Here is a 20,059-nt window from a genome sequence, read left to right on the forward strand (position 1 = left end):
GCTTAGTACTCTAACCCTGACAGCAGTCCATGTGTTTAGTACTCTAACCCTGACATCAAGCTGTGTTTAGTACTCTAACCCTGACAGCAGTCCATGTGCTTAGTACTCTAACCCTGACATCAAGCTGTGTTTAGTACTCTAACCCTGACATCAAGCTGTGTTTAGTACTCTAACCCTGACATCAAGCTGTGTTTAGTACTCTAACCCAGACATCAAGCTGTGTTTAGTACTCTAACCCTGACATCAAGCTGTGTTTAGTACTCTAACCCCAGACATCAAGCTGTGTTTAGTACTCTAACCCTGACATCAAGCTGTGTTTAGTACTCTACCCCGGACATCAAGCTGTGTTTAGTACTCTACCCCGGACATCAAGCTGTGTTTAGTACTCTAACCCAGGACATCAAGCTGTGTTTAGTACTCTAACCCTGACATCAAGCTGTGTTTAGTACTCTACCCCGGACATCAAGCTGTGTTTAGTACTCTACCCCGGACATCAAGCTGTGTTTAGTACTCTACCCCGGACATCAAGCTGTGTTTAGTACTCTAACCCAGACATCAAGCTGTGTTTAGTACTCTAACCCTGACATCAAGCTGTGTTTAGTACTCTAACCCCGGACATCAAGCTGTGTTTAGTACTCTAACCCTGACATCAAGCTGTGTTTAGTACTCTAACCCAGACATCAAGCTGTGTTTAGTACTCTACCCCGGACATCAAGCTGTGTTTAGCACATGCTGCAGGGAGGGAGAAAGGAGAAAAACTGCTCAAGTGAGATTTGAGACAGTCCCAGTCTTGATGATGTCATATTGTCATATACCACCCTACTCCACCCCACCCTGCTTTGCTTTCAGTTTCCAAAGTATTTAGGAACTGGGTCTGTAGGACTCTTTAATACCTTTTCCCAAACTTGAACTTGCATTTCTTTTCCCCTGGAACCTCTATTAATGACTAAGGGAACACATATAGGAAAGCATGCAGCCCAAGGCATCAAGGGTAAGAAGTCCAGGGCACCTTAATCTTCACTGTTCAAAAACACTTTGAAACTAAGAAGCAGGGATATTAAAAAGATGAAGCAATTGTATTTTGCAACTGACAATATCCTAATCACCTTGAAATAACAAATAAATGTGATGAGAGGGTCTGCTTTTAATCTACATACAGCATCAGCGTGCACACTGACAGCAGTTCACATTGCATCAGAACACTTAAAGATACAAAATATGGGTGGGGAAAATGGCTCAGAGGTTGAGAGTGTATACTGCCCTTACAGAAGACTGAAGTTCAGTACCCAGCACCCACCTCGGGCAGCTCACAAACACCTGTTAGCTACAGCTGTAGGGGACCCAACACCTGTGGCCTCTGCAGGTACCTGCACTCATGTGCACATACCCACACATAGACACTGCTACATAGTTTAAATTTTTTAAGTGTGTATGTCTGTAAAGTAAGGATAACAGAATTTTTCCAAGTTCCTGCCCTGAGAAAAGTCCACCCAGAGTCTCGGAGAAAGACGCTACATATAGCATGGGGTATCTGAGAGAATCTACATGCACTGCATTCTTTTGTCTGTTAACTTTATTCCTCTATGACAAAATTCTATCTACATAGCTTCAGCCCTGTCCTCACACTCAGCTCCTCTCTGTGCCTAGTTTTCCTGTCCTCATAGTTTAGTAAGCACCTATGCTTTTGACCTGATCTTCGTCCCTTTGTCCTCCATCTATATCCTTCCTGGCCCCTTACCCTTGGCCCTGATAAACTCTACAAGAGATCTGCTTTACTCTCTATAGAATCTCTGTCTTCCTCTCCTCTTTCTGGCCACAGGGTTCTGTGTCCTCCTCTGGAATTCGCTCCAGTCCTTTCTGCACCTGGTTATGCAAAAAGTCCTATTTCCTCAGTCAATTGCTCTGGAATGCCACTAGGCTTGAAGGCAAGGGATGGTCTGAGCTTCATTTTTACAAGAAACAAGGCTATGCATCTGCCGCCTGCTTGTCTCCTAGGCTCTGTAGGGGGTATTAGTACCTAGTAGAACAGTGTTCAAGAAGCTTAGCTGTTTGCCATAATGGTCTGGAAGTATTTGGACATGCAAGAATTCCATAGCAGAAGACAGCTGAAATATTAAAAACTGGATAACACCAAATATTCCATCATAAATGGCTTGCCTCTAGAAAAATACCTTGAAATTTCTAGGTACAGCTTTGATATCCAGCTGAATCTCTATAATATATTCTTGCAGCCCACAAGAGTGAAGGAGGCAGAGCGGGAACACCCTTCCTCAGAAGTGTGTGAGAGTTAAAATAACCAAAGTAACTAGAGGCGCAGTCAGACTAGAAGGAAGTCTCACCTGTCACAGCGGCACATTTCTCCTATTAACAGTTTCCATCAGCATGGCTGTGATCACCTATAAGACCTAGAAAAATAACTGTAGGATTTTTCTGGAAGACACAGCATAAGGAGAGTACTAGAAGGAACAACACTTATCCCACCAACAGTTAAGATGACTATTGTTAAAATGGTGAGTGTGGTCCTCTCTCTGCAGGTAAGCAGAGACACAGCAGAGGCCTAAAATCAAGCCCCATGCTCCTCACACCCCAGCTGATAGAAACTAGCCAACAGGAAGTAAAGTGAGCAAATTTCACATTTTCTTACTGTACTGGCTGGTTTTAGGTGTCAGCTTACAGCTGTGGGATGTTCTGTTTGGCAAATGTGTTGCTCTGATTGGTTAAAATAAAGTGCTGATTGGCCAGTAGCCAGGCAAGAAGGATAGGGTAGGCGGGACAAGGAGGAGGAGAATTGTGGGAAGTGGAAGGCTGGGTGGAGAGACACTGACAGCCGCTGCCATGACAATGAAGATGTAAGGTACTGGTAAGCCACAAGCCTCGTGGCAAAATATAGATTAATAGAAATGGGCTAAATATAAGAGTAAGAGCTAGACAATGGTAGGCCTGAGCTAATGGCCAAGCAGTTTAAATAATATAAGTGTCTGTGTGTTTATTTTATAAGTGGGTTGTTGGACTAACAGGGCTTGGCGGGGGCTGGAAAGAAGGTCTCCAACTAGAAATGGAACCCAACGTGTTAGCAAGAGTTTCCACCTAAAACCTGAGAAAAAAAAGATTCTAAAACAGAGCTAAAAACAGCTTCTTAGTTGTCTCTCTCAAGTTAGCAGCAGTCTGCCAGTTTGCGCTACCCTCAGCCGGTTGTGGTGGTGCTCGCCGGTAGGATTGACTGAAGGAGGCAGAAGCAAGAGGATCCCAAGTTTGAGGCTGGCCTAAGAGGCTTGCTAAGGAGAAGCTTAGGCTGGCTGGGGACTAGCTACAAACGGTGGCAGTGGGACTATGGAGGCATCGGCTGCTGCTCTGAGTTGCCAGCTCCTTCTCATCGTATTGGTGACTGCGGTGATGCTGCTACCTGGGACAAAGGGTTTACTGCTGCTTGTTCAGAGAAGAATTGCCAGGACCATCGTGTTACAAGAAAGCATCGACAAAGGCCACTTTAGAAACAGCTAGGCATGGTGACACACGCCTTTAATCCCAGAAATCCAGCCTTTAATCCCAGGGAGTGACGGCAGAAAGTAGGAAGATATATAAGGCGTGAAGACCAGAAACTAGCAGCATTTGGCTGGTTTAGCATTTGGCTGGTTAAGCTTTTAAGCTTTGGAGCAGCACAGTTCAGCTGAGATCCACTCTGGATGAGGACTCAGAAGCTTCCAGTCTGAGGAAACAAGACCAGCTGAGGAACTGGCGAGGTGAGGTAGCTGTGGCTCAATTAGTGATCAATGGGGGAGGGCCCAGCCCATGGTGGGTGATGCCATCCCTGGGCTGTGGTCCTGGGTTCTATAAGAAAGCAGGCTGAGCAAGCCAGCCATAAGGATCAAGCCAATAAGCAGCACCCCTCCATGGCCTCTGCATCAGCTCCTGCCTCCAGGTTCCTGCCCTGTTTGAGTTCCTGTCCTGACTCCCCTCAGTGATGTACAGCAATGCTGAAGTGTAAGCCAAATAAACCCTTGCCTCCCCAACTTGCTTTTTAGTCATGGTGTTTTGTCGCAGCAATAGAAACCCTAACCAAGACACCTACTTAGGATAAATTCCTGCTGTTTTTTAAGACAAACTTAGACTCAAGAGCAAAAGGTATGCCTTTTTGCTGTCACAACCTGCAGCTTGGTTTCTGGAACTCTGACTAAGGGCAGGGAGGAAAAGAAGAAAGGACAGACACACATACAGGAAAACTGGGATCAGGTGGTGATGTGGGCTGTATGGAGGGCGCCTAGTAGGCAACCCAGAACCTCGGGTGTTTATTAGGTATCCACACAGAGGAGAGTCTAGCTGTTCCAGGTAGGAGTCTGTGTTGATGAGCACTCTGAGTCTCTAAATGGCCTGGAGGAGGAAGCTGCAGTTGCTAGTCTCTATACACACTGATCAGTCATACTTGGACCCATCCTTTGCCATCCCTCTTGAGCCTGGCCCAAATGGGGATCCAGCTTTGTTCTTTGTCATATGCATGCTCTCAGGGCTTCCTCCACACCCTACAAGCTCAGACACATAAATAATTAAAAAATAATAATCACCACCACCACCACTCAAACAGACCTGCTAGGTCCCATAGGTGCAGTAAGGTTTTGAAGCTCAAGGTAAGGTATCTGAATGGAGTTGTCATATGCATGGAAAAGTTGCCAGGACTTTTGATGTCATTTTCTAGGCAAGGAATCGTTCCTGCTGGCCTCACAGAAAATGAGTTGTGGAGAGCAAAGTATGTGTATGATTCAGCTTTCCATCCTGACACGGGTGAAAAGATGATTCTGATAGGAAGAATGTCAGCTCAAGTCCCAATGAACATGACCATCACGGGCTGCATGATGACATTTTACAGGTAAGTTACAGTGTATGAGAGGTGTTCATTAATTTACTATTGAAATAATTCGAAGGATATTTTAATATAAATTTTACTGAAATAAATGTCACAGTGATTATGTTAACAAGAATGATGAATTCATTCTGTGTGTGTCAAAACATGTTGTATCCTATAAGTATATTCAGTAAAAAAAAAAAAAAAAAAAAATTTAAAATAAATGTAAGGTTGGCAAGATGGCTCGGTGAGTAAAGGCACTGTCCACCAAACCTGAACTGTCCACCAAATCTGAACACGCAGTTCAATTCCTGGGAAACACTTAGTGCATAGAGAGAGCCCACTTATTGCAGGCCATCCTCTGACCTCCACGTGCATACACATGTATACAAAATAAATAAAAATTTCAATTAAAAATTAACTAGAACTTAGAACAGCTGAAAATGAGATGGAGGTGGGTATAGTGGCTCACCTGTAACCACAGATCTTGGGAGGCTAAGAGGATTGTGAGTGTGAGGCCAGCTTGGCTGTACAGCTAGCACCTGTCTCAATCTAACAATAACAACAACGAAAGTAATTAATAAAATGAGGTGGTATTGCTTTAACATAAGAAAGATATCATTTCATCTTTAATTCCACTCTGAGTATATGTTGCCGCTCTAGTAAGCAGCACCTGGCATGATTAGTAAAAATAAACACCTGTTTTGGCTGGGCATGTGGGCTCATGTCTAGAATCCTAGCATGCGGGAGCTAAGGCACTGGAGGCCATGAGTTTGAAGTCATTCTGGGCAGACAAAACAATCAAGTAAAATAATAATAATAAATGAGTAAATAAACCACAATCCGCTGTATTTAAAGGTGTGTTTTGCCTCTAACGATGCTAAGTCAGGGGACACAGAGGTGGCCCAGCAGTTGAGAGCACTCACTGGCTGCTCTTGCAGAGGACCCCAGTTCAGTTCCCAGCACCACATGGCAGCTCACAATTGTCTGGAATTCCAGTTCCAGGGGATCTGACACACAGTGCACATACTTGTATGTAGGCAAAGCACTCATACACATAAGATAAGAATAAATGAAGCTTTTTTTTCAGGACACTAAATAAAATCTTTGTTTAAAAAGAAGTTGACATTTTTCTCTAAGTCTTAGGCCCTAAAGAAAATGAGATAGAAAAAAAGTCTAGAAATAAACTCTTCTATTCTTTGTCTCTGTAGACACAGGTGTGTTGGGTGTTGGAATAGATATAGACACAGCATAAGAAGGGCCAAGCCTGCTTCGCTTGCAAATAGTTATTTTGGGTTTGGAGGTTTTGTTTTGCTTTGTTTTGTTTTGTTTGCCCAAGAAAAGGGCTCTTCTCTGTCTACCCTGTGCTGGGCTTTTTATAAATTTATTTCTTTATGATAGAAGCTGTCCTGGCTAGTTTCTTGCCAACTTGACACAAGCTAGAGTCATTTGGGAAGGGAGACTTTCAATTCAGAAAAACCTTGTCATAAAACTGGCCTATAGGCAAGACTGCCAGGCATTCTTGATTAATGATCGATATGGGAGGGACCAGCTCACTGTGGGTGGTACCTCTCCTGAACTGATGGTCCTGGGTTCTATAAGAAAACAGATTGAGCAAGCCAAGGAGTGCAAGCCAGTAAGCAGCACCCCTCCATGGCCTCTGCATCAGGTTCCTGCTTTGAGTTCCTGCCCTGACTTCCTTCGATGATGGACAGTGATGTGGGAATGAACTCTTTCCTCTCCAAGATGATTTTAGTCATGATGTTTATCACAGCAATAGAAACCCAAAGACAGAAGCCCTGTGAGCTTGGTGATAAGGAAACTGGGTGTCAGAGTAGACAGTCTGTGGCTGCAGACTTCCTCCCTGCCTAGTACCTGTCTTTGCTGGCAGTTGGTGTTGGACATTTTCTTTCTGTATGAAGGGAGGCTCACTGGTGCTGGAGGGTATGTGATGGTTTGTTGTTGTTTTAGGACCACACCAGCTGTGCTCTTCTGGCAGTGGATAAACCAGTCCTTCAATGCTGTTGTCAATTACACCAATAGAAGTGGAGATGCTCCCCTCTCAGTAAAGTAAGGCTGTGGGTGACCCGTCCTCCATGAGCCTGTGCTCCCTAAGTAGCAATGCATTTGAACACATAGCTTGCTCGCTCTGTGCAGTGCCTCTCCTCCTCCCTCTGTTGGAGTAACTTTCTGCTTTTGTCTTGCCTTCTCCGATGTCATCTGCTATTAGTGGGCTGGTGCTGTCTCTCTTACATCCTGAGTTTGGGGCCCTGCAGAATGCCTACCAGGCAGTCCTCAGGCCTGACCTCTGTTAAATAACTCCCCTTGGGGCTGCATGGGTCAAAGCCACCAGTCTCAAAGCAGAAGGGGCTTTGCAGTGGGGTGGACTTTATAGACACTTTACTTTAAAAGCACCTCATTGCTGGAGTCCAAAGGAAGCAATGAACTTATGAATTTGTCTCCTGTATTAGAATGTGTGTGTGTGTGTGTGTGTGTGTGTGTGTGTGTGTGTACATATATATATTTGCCAAGCTGAGATTAATTAAAACTATAGATATAATTTGCACAACAATTGAAACAGTCCTGTTTATGTTGGAAAATTGCCTTTGACGCCCAGTATTCTGCTATCATCAAATGGAGCACAGGATGCTGAATCCTGCCACCCAGTGGTGTTTCTCACAATTAGCAGAACAGCTCGCCTCCGCTGCACGTTAGAGATAAACTTGAACTGTTTTTGTACAGTGAACTAACCTTCTAAGATGGTCCTGCTGCACTTTGCTTTCTGTGTGTACGTTAATGTTTTGAATGATAGTTTTGATTTGTGCAAATGTGTCCCAAACACTTAGCCCAGAGCCTTTGCTCCGTCCACAGCTTTCCACACACCCACAGCTCCTCTCCTTCCTCACCTGCATGGGTGCTTCATCTGCATGTCTGCTTGTTTGGGGTTGTAGCCCACTGTTAGGGATGTGTTTGCATTCTGGATTCCCACACTGATGGAGTCACCCCAAATGTTACTCTGAAGACTCTCCGCTGCTGATCATACACTCCTGCCTCCTCAGATTCTTCAGATCCTGTGTTCATGATCCCTGACCTACACCCATCGTTTACATGTCTTTATTTTTTTTTTCAGTGAGCTGGGTACGGCTTATGTTTCTGCAACAACTGGTGCTGTAGCAACAGCCCTAGGACTTAATGCCTTAACCAAGGTACGTTAGTTGTGTTTCCATGGCAGAGCGTCTTAACTTGTTCTCACCTGTCACTCTGGGTGCCCCTGTTATTTCTCAAAAATATTGCAGCCACTTGGCTTTCCTGTAGCCATCTTCAGCTGCATATTTTAATTGTATCTTCTAGTGGATTGGGGAAGGGTTATAACTAGTAGCCTCAACCAAGACTGGTCTGTTCCTGGCTCTATGAATTAAGTTATAAATGCCTCTCTCTAAAAAAACCCTCCTAAGACTGGGGTGGAGGAAGTGGGGGGCTTGAAGAGGTAGAAGAGCTGGCTCTGAAATCAAAGTTCTGGGACTTGGGGATGTGCTTCCAGCCACACAGACTAAGCTATCAAAGTGTCTTAGGTGGGTGCATTGTCTCGGTATGTCCTTGCCAAAGATACAGAAATACCTCTAAGCAACAGGTTTGAGGCCCCTTGGCCTGGCTCTATACAGCCAGGACTGTGATGATGTTGGGAAGACGTAAGAATTTCCATCCAGCCATCCGGGAAAAGCAAGCTGACACTTGTGGAACTATCTTCCCACAGCACGTCTCACCACTGATAGGACGCTTTGTCCCCTTTGCTGCCGTAGCTGCTGCTAACTGCATTAACATCCCGTTGATGAGGCAAAGGTAAGAGGGGTGGACACAGGCACCAGGCAAGGACTTGGGCCCTACAGGGGAGTTTCTCATAGTGTAGATGAAATCATGAAATCTGAGATTTGCTTCAAAATAGAGTGGGCTGGTAAGGGCAAACCCATTGGGTTCCTATTTGTTGAAGTGGGCTGAAAGAGGCCTAGAGGCTTAGAATGCATAGGCTTCCTATTTCAAAGGTCTACACCCTCTACACAGAAAAAAATTCTGTAAGATTGAGACTAGAGATGGAGAAACCCACGAGTTTCTTGGTTTTCCCTTGGAATTTTCATATGCAGCTTAAGGTCATTTTAATCTTCATCTTTGAAAATGTTTTTTTAGAACTGACAGAAATTGAAAGAGAAGAAAGAATAAGCATTTGGACAGATAACAAAAGAACAGGGCAGTAGCAGGAGTTGGCTCCCAGGGTGAGGAACTGTATGTAGCTAATGAATCTCCAACAGGGCTGTGTTGCAATGACTGTCAATACATGAGATGCTCAATAACGCTATGTACTGTATCTATTTCTGATTTAGAAGGTTGTTCAGATTCGTACCTGAGCACAGAAATTAACGTCACCTTTGAGCTAGCATATCCACCCCTCAAATCATATTATTATTGGAAAGGTACATCCTTCTGAAAGGAGTACTCCTGCTATTTTCCCTTCATGTCTATCACAGGAGGCTTGAACCTGTTCGTGATATTCAAAAATAGACTTATCAGTGCCAAAAATGACACTTGAGTGGGAAACTGGATGAAGGAGGCACTTAACCTTCCTCACCAGAGCCCTCCTTCAGGGTTCTGCCTCGAGGCACCTGTGAACCCCTCTGCATATGTTCTGCCCTTCAGGGAACTCCAAGTTGGCATTCCTGTCACTGATGAAAATGGCACCCGATTGGGAGAATCAACCAATGCTGCAAAACAAGCCATCACACAGGTGGTCATCTCCAGGATCCTCATGGCAGCCCCCGGCATGGGTGAGTGAGCTTGGAGGTCCTGCGTGTAGTTCATGCCAAGCCTTTATCAGTAAACAAGACAGCTAACAGCACTCTCCTTTGTGAAAACTACCTTCTGATGGTGGAACCTGCCATTGAGCAAGTAAATAATATGTGGTACAAATGGGACATCCTTTACCACAATGCTTGGGGCTTTCAGAAGTCTCCCAGGTTGAGGGTTTGTTTGGATTTTAGAACATTTACATATAAATAAAATGAGGTACCTCTCAGGGGGCCCAAAGTTAAATTTGAAGTTTGTTTATGATACCTATACATCTTGAACATGTGGCCTAAAAATAATTTTATGCAATATTGCTAATGACTTCATACATGCAACAAACATTGCATATTGTAGTTATGCATTGTAGCTGATGTATGTGAGTTGAGAAAGGTGACTGATTATGGAACATTTCAGAGCTGAGGGGTTTTTTATGATTTATTGATTTTTATTTTATGTGCATTGGTGTTTTGCTTGCATTTATGTCTGCATGAGGGTGTCAAATCACTTTGAGCTGGATTATAGATAGTTGTAAGCTGCAATGTGGGTGCTGGTAGTTGAACCTGGGTCCTCTGAAAGAGCAGCCAGTTCTCTTAACTGCTGAGCTATCTCTCCAGCCCCCAGAGCTGAGGTTTTTTTGATTAGGGACTCTTTGGTTTTTCAAGACAGGGTTTCTTTGTGTAGCTTTGTGCCTTTCCTAGAACTCGCTTTGTAGACCAGGCTGGTCTCGAACTCACAGAGATCCACCTGTGTCTGCCTCCCAAGTGCTGGGATTAAAGGCGTGTGCCACCACCGCCCAGCAAAAGTACATAAAGGAAAACTGAGGAACATTCTGCCGTTGACCCTGTGTGTACGCAGACTCAGCATCCAGAGTCAACCAGCCACCAAAAGGAAGATATGTGTATTGAACACATTCAGGCTTTCTTCTTGTTATTCTTGTAACTCTTTGCACATCGTGCATGTTGTCTGTAAGCCACAGTTCACCTAGAGATGACAGCAGCTCTAAGGCTGAGCATCCACGCATTTTGTAACCACAGGAGTCCTGGATCCAGTCCTCGTAGATACTGAGAGACAGCATTGATCATGTTGCATTTCAGCTAACTGGAGGAGATCAGCATTATCTGATTGACCTGAGGAACCCCTCTATACTCTAGTGGGGTGCCAGTGTGGTCTGTGATCGTATCTAGGGACCAGCAGGCTTGTCACTCCCAAGAAAAGGCTGTTGAGCCCCCAATACATCTCCTGAGCCCTGATTTCCAGACGTCCTGAAAACAGTATTGCACCCCAGTTTCCACTCAGCTCCAGTTCTACGTTGGCTTTGGTTTGGGTCTTTCACTCTGCCAATGTAATAGCCTAAAAGTGACAGAGCTTTCTATCAGCGTGTTACAGAAGTGCAACTGAAGGCAGGCGTTAAGTAAAGATTTAAATGGCCCTGTCTTTATTACAGCCATCCCTCCATTTATCATGAACACGTTGGAAAAGAAAGCCTTTCTGAAGGTAAGACCCATTCCGTTGTCATTTTGGGAACCCTTTTCCTCTTTTTCTTTCCTTTGTGAGATAGCGTTTCTCTACATAGTCCTCACTGTCGGGAACTCACTCTGTAGCCCAGGCTGGCCTTAAATTCACAGAGATTCACCTGCCTCCGCCTCCCAAGTGCTGGGAGTACAGGTGTGTAGCACCACACCCAGCTGTGAGTCCTTTTCAGACTTCACACTGAACAGAATAGTTAGTGACAACCTGAAGGCCAGTTCCCCTTGGACACTTACATAAATATGAAGATGCTTCTGAACGCGTCTTCTTTCCACTCTCGGATGTTTGAGAAGGTATGAAGACTTCTGCTGTGGGAGGCAGTGAGTGGACTCTCCACCCAGTCATCTGTGGCATGCCTAGCTAGGTCAGAGTGAGAAGATGGCAGTGACTTTGGGACATAGGGAATTATCTATAGTATCGGTAATGGAACCATCTGGAATAATAACTTCATGGAGCATGGAATTTAGTATTTCTCTTTGGTAATCATATCTAAAAGTTTATTGATATATCAAAAGAAAGTATGCATGGCTGTATGCCATCTCTATGCCCTACAGATTGTGATTGTTGGTTCTAGGATTAGCCCAATTGGGGTACAGTGGGATAAGATGGCTCTTTCATATCATGCTGAGTGGAGACATACTTAGGAGCAGAGGCCCTGGCCCTCCCTGGAGGAGTATGTGTACTGTGAACATGGCAGCTGCCTTGGGGTGGACCATTTGAGTCTTAAAAGCAGAACTGTAAAAGCAAGGGAGTATCATACATAAAACTGGAGAGGAGGGATGCTGTCCCAGACCAGATGCTTCTAGGATGAAATCGTGATGTATAGCATAGGTCCATGTGCTCCATATGGGCCCCAGTAGGAGGAGGAAAGCCAAATGCTGAATGGACACTTTGTAAACACTGTAAGCTAAGAAAATATGCTGCAAATAAACTGCGCAAGTACCTCCCTGGACCGCGGTAAGGGACAGGAATGTTCAGCCATTCTCTTGGAAATTCTGGGGACATAGAGAATTAAAAACCCCAAGCTATATTTCTGAAACATCTAGGCTCTGTCACTGTAACGTGGCAATATGCAGTAATGTCAGAGTCACTGTTGACAAAATGTCTCTTTGCTCTTGGAGCATTGTCAAAGGAAATCCAGAGACCTCACACTTCTCCAGAAAGCTGCACACCAGAGGCTTCTAAGAGCCTCAGCCACAAGTCAACAAAAGGCAGAAACAGTAGCTGATATTTAAGCAGCAAATCTGTCAACATGGCAATGGGTCCTTTGGGTCTTAGTTACCTAGGGTCACCCACAGTCCAAAAATGTTAAGTGGAAAATCCCACAGACCAGCAATGCATATGGTTTAAATCGTAAGCCTTTGGAACTGTCCTCTGCCTGTCTAGAATGTGAATCAGCCTTTTGTCCAGGGTTAGCCACTGTGCACATTAGCGGCCTGTGAGTCACTCAGCAGCCATCTCCCTTATCATGTCAGCTGTCACGATCTCTTAGTACTCGTTTCTCAGTGTCCCTTATCTTGTGTAATAATGGCCCCAAAGGGCAAGTGGCCATGCTGGCAGTTTCATTATATTACAATAATTCTTCTAACTATTAATTGTGTTATCAGTGATTGTCTATTCCTAAGTGTCTCTGGTTTGTGTTAAACTGGGTTGTGGGAAGGTGTGTATAAGCAGAAGCATAGTACATGCCAGGCTTCTACTATCCAGGGTTCCAGGCAACCGCTTGGGGGCTTGGATAAGGGGAGGCTGCCATCTAGAACAAAATGAAATTGTGTCCTCTCTTGACATTCAACCTACTGCAATTAATTATTATTTTGAAGATACATGAGAAGATTTTACTGGTCTTTTTCTAGTACAAAGTTTAGGAAATGTAAATCTTTGAGAGTTTATATATAACTGACACAAAACTTCTATCTATAAACTATAGATGATGACATCACATGCAGTTTGACAGTCAGAAATCTCTGTGGTTTTCAGGTAATCTGAAGACAAGCCAATGTGCCCTCGTCTGTCAGTCTCTTCCTGATGTACAGGAACAGAGTCAGACTCTGAGGGAGAAAACCTACAACATGAATTGAGCACAGAGGCTAAGTCTTAGAGCAGTGGGATAGTGGGGAGGCTTCCAACACCAGGTCAGCATCCTGAGCTGCTATCTGCCGGATCTCTTGATTATCTGCGCTGAGGGTATAGATTGACCCATCTATCAGCCTTTTCACTTTTCACGATCTTAAGGCCCTGACTTTGAAAATAACAGAGAATGGAAGAACATATTAAATAAGGCAAATATCCCCTCCTGCCAAAGGCAAGTGATACCAGCCTTTAAGAGCAAGACCAGGGCTAGAGAGATGGCTTGCTGGTTAAGAGCACACTCTGCTCTTGCTGAGGACTCACATCCCTTTCCCAAGTACCCACATCCTGTACCTCCAGCCTCAGGAGATGCAATGCCCTCTTCTGACATCCTAGGGCATCTATACTCAAGTACATATATCCATACACAGGCACATACACAAACACTCACACACATAATTAAAAATAATAAAATAAGCCTTTTTTTTAAGGTGAGGCTAGATTTCTTCTCTTGAATATTGTCATCTTCTGTGTTCATTTTTCTGGCTTTTGAAAAAAAAAAATAGTACTTGTCAGTCCTTTGACTAACAGGTCAAAGATTTTGTAGGCCACTATGGGAACCGTTTGCAACCCACCTTCAGAAGCAGCATCACTCCATGCAAGCTTTCCTGGTACCACCCCACGCCCAGTTAGCAGTAAACTGCTGATGCTCCGGTTATGTAGGAGCACCCACAGTCCAAACATACTAAGTAGAAGATCCCACAAACAGGCAGAACATACTGCACAGTGCAGCTTGATGGTAGCATAGAGGCTGAGAATGTTGTCCCTTTTAGGAAGGACATTATTTGGAAGAGACTGGCTCCAGCCTGTGGACACAGTACACACACTGGCTGCTGGTGTGCATCCTTGATCCTGGCTTAGAATTATATCAGCTCTGTAAGAAAGCTTGTGTCTCATTGATGGAAGACAAATGGCCCTAGGGGGAACCTGAGACATGAAGTTGGTTCTTTAGTATTCTAATTCTCCTGCCTTTGAACTCCTGGGGTCTCAGTGTTGGAATGGTTACCATGGTAACTCTAATCTTACCATGGCAGATATTGGACAGAAGGTCTAGTTAGTCATAGTGCACATTTTTCTGGCTGTGATAGATGGAAATTCCTGCGTGTATATCCTGGCATTTTCTTACATGAAAAAGACTAGAGGAGACAAGCATTCTGATCACCACGGCCACATTGTCCAAAAAAGACATACATGTCCTGAGTTTATCCCACCTCATCTTTTTTAAAATTTGAAAGTGTATTATTATTGTGTATATGTATATATGGGGGGTGCACATGTGCCACAGCACACACGTGGAGGTCAGAGGACAGCTTTTTGGAGTTGCTTCCCTTTCCATCTGTATGTCCATACCTGGTGTTGAACTCAGGTTGCCAGTCTTACACAGACAGCAAACATCTTCACACACCGATTCCCCCCACCCCATCTTAATTTATAGTTGGCAGCATGGTTGTTTCCAATTTAGAAGTGTGCCACCTCACTTTCTCTTCACTCAGAAGCCCTCCATCACAACCCCCAAAGAGGCCACTGGCTTTGGAATCCTGGTGGCAAGGTGGGAAGATGTGGCCAGAATAGTTCAGGATCATTCCAAGATCCTCCCTAGCTAGTCTGGTTGTAGCCTCATTTCTTCCAGTTTCAAGGAACATGTTGCTTTGAAACAGTCAAGGCTAAGTGTTCTTGAAGAACCCTGTACACTTACCACTCCCAAGTTCAAGGGTCAAGTTCCACTTACATATTCCCTTTCCACTTGGGGCTTGTTTGATAGTGTGGCCATTGTTTGATAGTGTGGCTTGAAGTATTTTCTCATTGTTTTTGGAAGTGCAGATTTTTCTGTGATAATCAAGCTCCCCTCCTAACATGAGACCAATTGAACATTCTCGGCTTCTTAAACAACAACACTTGGAGAACGTTCAGCATGACTCACCCTCCCCCGCATTTTATCTTTTTCCAAATGGAGGGCTGGGAAAACACAGCCGCTATGGGCAGGTGACTCATGAAAATCTCTACAGCTAACCAAAAGTTCACTGCCTAAAATACAGTGTGTCCTTGAAGAGTTGTCTTGAAAAATGGGCCTCATACTCTTCAAGTTCCCTGGCACTTTCATTGGGAATAAAACTGATAGATTTAGGTCCTGAGGTCATTCTTAGGACTTTTAATTCTGTATCTTTATGTTTCTCAAATAGACTGTGGTGTTTACTCAGTAGCAGTTCAGGGTTGTTTGTCAATGGATATGAATGTGACATTCTTTACTTATTCATAGACAGTCTTTACTCGGGACCTTTGCTAGATGCCTGTGGTAAACAGTGTTCAGTACTAGAGTCACAGAAACAGGGCATGAGCCTTGCTCTTGCTCAGAATCAGTGGCCACAGACAGCACAAGGTGATTTCAGCTTGGGGTGACAGAGAATGCATAGGAGCTGAAGTTGGCAGAGACTCCCAGGGGACCAGCCAGTAGCACGTGTTCTGTAGAAGCTTATCGCAAACAGTGTGGCTTGTTGGGGATCTGTGGGTGGTTGGGTTGTATGTAGGGAATTGATTCTACCCTCTATACAAATTAACTCCCCGTGGTTGGTGAAATCTAAATCTGAAAACTCAAGTATAAAAAGAAAATATCACTGAAGACAGAGTTTAGACAAAGATTTCTTAAATACAAGACCAAAGAAAAAATGAAAAATTTGACTACTTCAAAACATTTTTAAATTCTCTCTCAAAAACTATACAGAGAATGAAAGACAAGAAATGGACTAGGTGAAACAAGTGGCAAAGCAAACTGTTTGCTAAAAATGTGAACCAAGAATTTATAAAGAACTTAAAACCCCACAAGAAAATGCCAGTGCAAAAGTGAGCGAGAGTCCAGCAGATGCACTGAGTATATACAACTAGAACACAGAAGACGCTTGGGGCCGCTCAGTCACTGGAGAAACTAAAATCAAACCCCATGAGTGGTTATCAAATCCCTGTTGGACGGGCTACAGTTATAAGTTGACAGTAACAAGTGTTGATGAGTCTGTGTAGGAACTGGAACTCTCACGACCTGCTGGTGGACATGTAAAATGGTTCAGCCACTTTGGAAAACATTTGAGCCATTTATACAAACATATGCTATAGTGCAATCCAGCCATTTCTAAATATTTCCCCTAAAGAAACAAAAGGAAATATCCATAAAAGATGGATGTTAATCACAGCTTTGTTTATGTCAGCCTCAAACTGGATACAGCCCCAAAGTCAACAGGAAAGTGTATCAACCCATTCAATGGAATACTTACCTTGTCAATGAAAAACAGTGATTTACTGATGCAGCAACAGCATGAATTCCCAAAGCAGCAACACAAAATGTAGATACTGTATATAAAACCCTAGATCCAAACCTGGTGATACACGCCTGTAATGCCAGCGATTGGGAAGTGGACATAGGAAAGTCAGCAGTTCAAGATCATTCTTGGATCTGTAGTAAGTTTACTTAGGCCAGCCTGGGCTACATGAAACTATACAAAAAAAGTAAAACTCGAACCCTAGGAAACGTAAACTGGTGCATAGTGAGGTCAGAGCTACAACTTTGGTAGGGGACAGAGACCAGGAAAGGAGCAGAATCCCAAAAGGGCTCAAAGAACATGGAAAGCACTTAATATGAAAGATGGGCTCATTATTTTTATTGTGATGACAGCCTCATAACTGTGCATATAGGTCACAAATTACATTGTACACATTATGGCAATAAATTTAATGGAAAGGGAGCCATTAGAAAAGAATTGAGACGGTTGGGGATTTAGCTCAGTGGTAGAGCACTTGCCTAGCAAGCACAAGGCCCTGGGTTCGATCCTCAGCTCCACATACCAAAAAAAAAAAAAAAAAAAAAAAAAAGAGAGAGAAAAAAAAGAAAAAGAAAAGAAAAGAATTGAGACTCGTATTAACATTGAGATACATATCCATGTCACTATGCATCCTAAGCCATATCAATCTGAAGATGTATATCTTCTAAATTTAGCATGTTATTTTTAATTTATCTGAAGATTTTTGTGGAATATGCCTCCTTTTTACACAGTATGTTAAGCAAGACATGCCCCTACCCTGAGGGGGTTTGTGTATATGTAGTAAAAGATGGGACATCCTCAGATCACTCATTTCTTGGCCTCAGACCAAATTCTTCCTGAGGAATAGGCAGGATGGGGTCATGGAGACAGTCAGGAATGGGGCTAAGGATGGATGGGGTTTTATAAGCAAGTCAGAATTATCCAGAGTCCTTGGCATTATGAAGAACCCTCAACCAAAGCTAGCCTTTTGTTTGTGTGTATTCATCCTGAGATGACACACAAGTGTGCTCTTGGATATGTCTGGCTCTGTTTACTTAGGCAGACAAGTGTCCACTAGAGATGAGGGGGCTGTTCTTACAAGTTCAAGTTCATCTGCCCACGTGAGCTCACTCAACAGTTAGCCTGCTGTCCCATCCCTAAGGCCTGGGTGTTTCATGTCCAGGAGGATCTTGGGTGAGAATTTATCATTTCCTGCCAAGTGACCCGCCCTCAAGTGGAGAGGAGGCATGGAGTCAGCATAACAGCATATGCACACAGGAGACTTTTTCTCTATCTGCTCTTCCTACTCTGTTCTTTCTCTGTTCTGTTCTTCTACCTTTTGTTTTCGGTCTTCTTCCCAGTTGTTCTTCTATCTCATGCCTGTTCTCCATCTTCCCTGATGTTCTCCTTCTACATATTCCCTGATGTTGTCCTACATATTCCCTGATGTTTTCTTTTATGTCTTTACTGCTTTTTCTTTTATCCCTTTTATACCTCCTAAAACAAAATTTCTACACAAGAAAAAATTACTTCACAAGTTACATATTTTCCAAAAACAAAATCTTTACACAGGAAGAAATCACACTATGATCACAAGTTACATGTACTGACAGGCAGTTGTTTACCGTTTCAATGTAGCAGATTCCTATCCTATTTTTAAAAAAAATTTAAACACGTGGTTAGCTAACCATCTATTTTCTTTACACACAATAGGGTCATTTAATTTCCTTTCACAATTTTGTTTTTTCAAGGTGCATACTGGGGCCTATGATTAATTCTATAAATTACATGACCAAGGGACTCAGGCCTAACCTTGGGTGCAGGAACATAATTGCTTTCTTTGATTATCAGCCTGTTTTTCCACAGACAGAATTGATGGGTCTATAATGTATGAAACTTCCTTGTTCTTATTTTCCATAGTCTGCAAATCTCACATCTAACCAAGGGGAGGTGACTTTTAGCCTTTTTTTTTTTTTTTTTTTAAATCTCTTATTGGAGCAATTGGCAGAAAACCTAAACCATTTCCATAATCATCTTTACTGTCTTAACCACCTGAATCTTTTAGGCTAACTCAGAAAATTCAGTGAAATCACAGCTCTAACTAGTCATCATTGCTCTTATAAAAGTCATCTTCATTACAATCTGCAAGTAAATTGCCTGGTGAGGAGTGTGGTTTTCCCAAGAGACAATCACATTAGACTAGATACAGTGGGGTCCTTTCCTGTAGTAATCACACCATGCCAAATACAGCAGGAACACGGCCACAGCAGAAGCAAGGCGCATGCTGGAGACAGTCCTCCCAGGGCTTCGCCTCTCCGGGATGCACCCAGCGTGGCATTGCTGTCCACTGGGCCGTATTCTACAAGCTCCATTGCTGACAGCAGCTCCTCTGACATGGCCACCTGCAATCTCCCTGTGGAAATCCTTCATTAAACAGACTGGCCAGTTATTTGTGTAGAGGTAGGAGGACCAAATGTGTTGAAATCATATTGCCCAGTGAGCTGAATTTAGAATGTATGCTAGTGAGTACCCAGACAGCCTGGCCCAAGGATGCATTTTTCAAAACATGTCCTGTGGTCAAGTGGCACATGGCAATAGTTTCCTCTTTCTCTCTTTCTCTCTTTCTTTCTTTCCTTCTTTCTTTTAGGTTAAGCCCCACCCACCCCCAACATAGCCTGTGTGGGTTGGTTTCATTTTGATGATGTTTTCCCTCCCTCTTTCTTCCCTCTTTTCCTCCCTCCCTGTTGGCCCTCCCAGTGGTCCCTTTCAGCCAAGGAGTCTCCCTGGGCACCAGGGTATGCCTTCTATGCACGTGGTCTTGCAATAGCTTGTGTGACTCAGAACTGAGGTGGCTGATTACATCCCAACCAACTCACAGTTCAGTTGCAGAAATTTCTGTGGTCTTACTGAGATAACCCCGTGTCTCATCATGCTTTATGTTGTGTGTTTTCCTTTTTAAAAAACTAAATATCTAACAATGTTTATTTTCTCAAAGACCAACCTACTTGTTCATGACTAGCAAAGATATTTTATCCTGGAAATACTTTTAACCTACTCACAGCAACTAAATCCATGAAAGAGCATGTGCAAACCGATGGAGGATGGTGTCTGCTAGGCTCCTCCCACTCTGCTGGGCTCCTCCCACTCTGTCACTGTCCTGGGTTCCTGGCTTGTCTTCATCCTCAACCTTAGAGAGACTGCTCATTTTGCATCCTAACAAAACTATGTCTCTGCCTGCTTTTTCCACACAGTTGGCCAGTGCTGGTGAGGCAGAGATTTAGTGCAAGTTCATGTCTCTTTGAGCTTGCATGTCAAACTCTCCTACCTCCCTAGCAGCAGATAGACCATAATTAAATGCTAGCTAGCTAATCCGGTACCTCGTGTACACAGGCGAGTAACTCTTGGGGGAGCGGTGGCTGCTGCTTGGTCATCCATAGCTCTGGGC

General features: G+C 43.7%; 1 protein-coding gene across 1 annotated transcript in view; it reads left to right on the forward strand.

Moving 5' to 3' along the window:
• Sfxn1 (sideroflexin 1) overlaps nucleotides 1-20,059 on the forward strand; it is a 41,253-nt gene that overhangs the window by 18,525 nt on the left and 2,669 nt on the right. Inside the window, exons 3-8 of the mRNA XM_036188520.1 lie at nucleotides 4,691-4,861; nucleotides 6,809-6,907; nucleotides 7,968-8,043; nucleotides 8,592-8,677; nucleotides 9,527-9,654; nucleotides 11,118-11,167. Of these exons, the coding sequence (XP_036044413.1) occupies nucleotides 4,691-4,861; nucleotides 6,809-6,907; nucleotides 7,968-8,043; nucleotides 8,592-8,677; nucleotides 9,527-9,654; nucleotides 11,118-11,167 (610 nt within the window). The remainder of the gene's footprint in view (nucleotides 1-4,690; nucleotides 4,862-6,808; nucleotides 6,908-7,967; nucleotides 8,044-8,591; nucleotides 8,678-9,526; nucleotides 9,655-11,117; nucleotides 11,168-20,059) is intronic.

Source organism: Onychomys torridus, chromosome 5, assembly GCF_903995425.1.
Source record: "Onychomys torridus chromosome 5, mOncTor1.1, whole genome shotgun sequence".
Taxonomy (NCBI): Eukaryota; Metazoa; Chordata; class Mammalia; order Rodentia; family Cricetidae; genus Onychomys; species Onychomys torridus.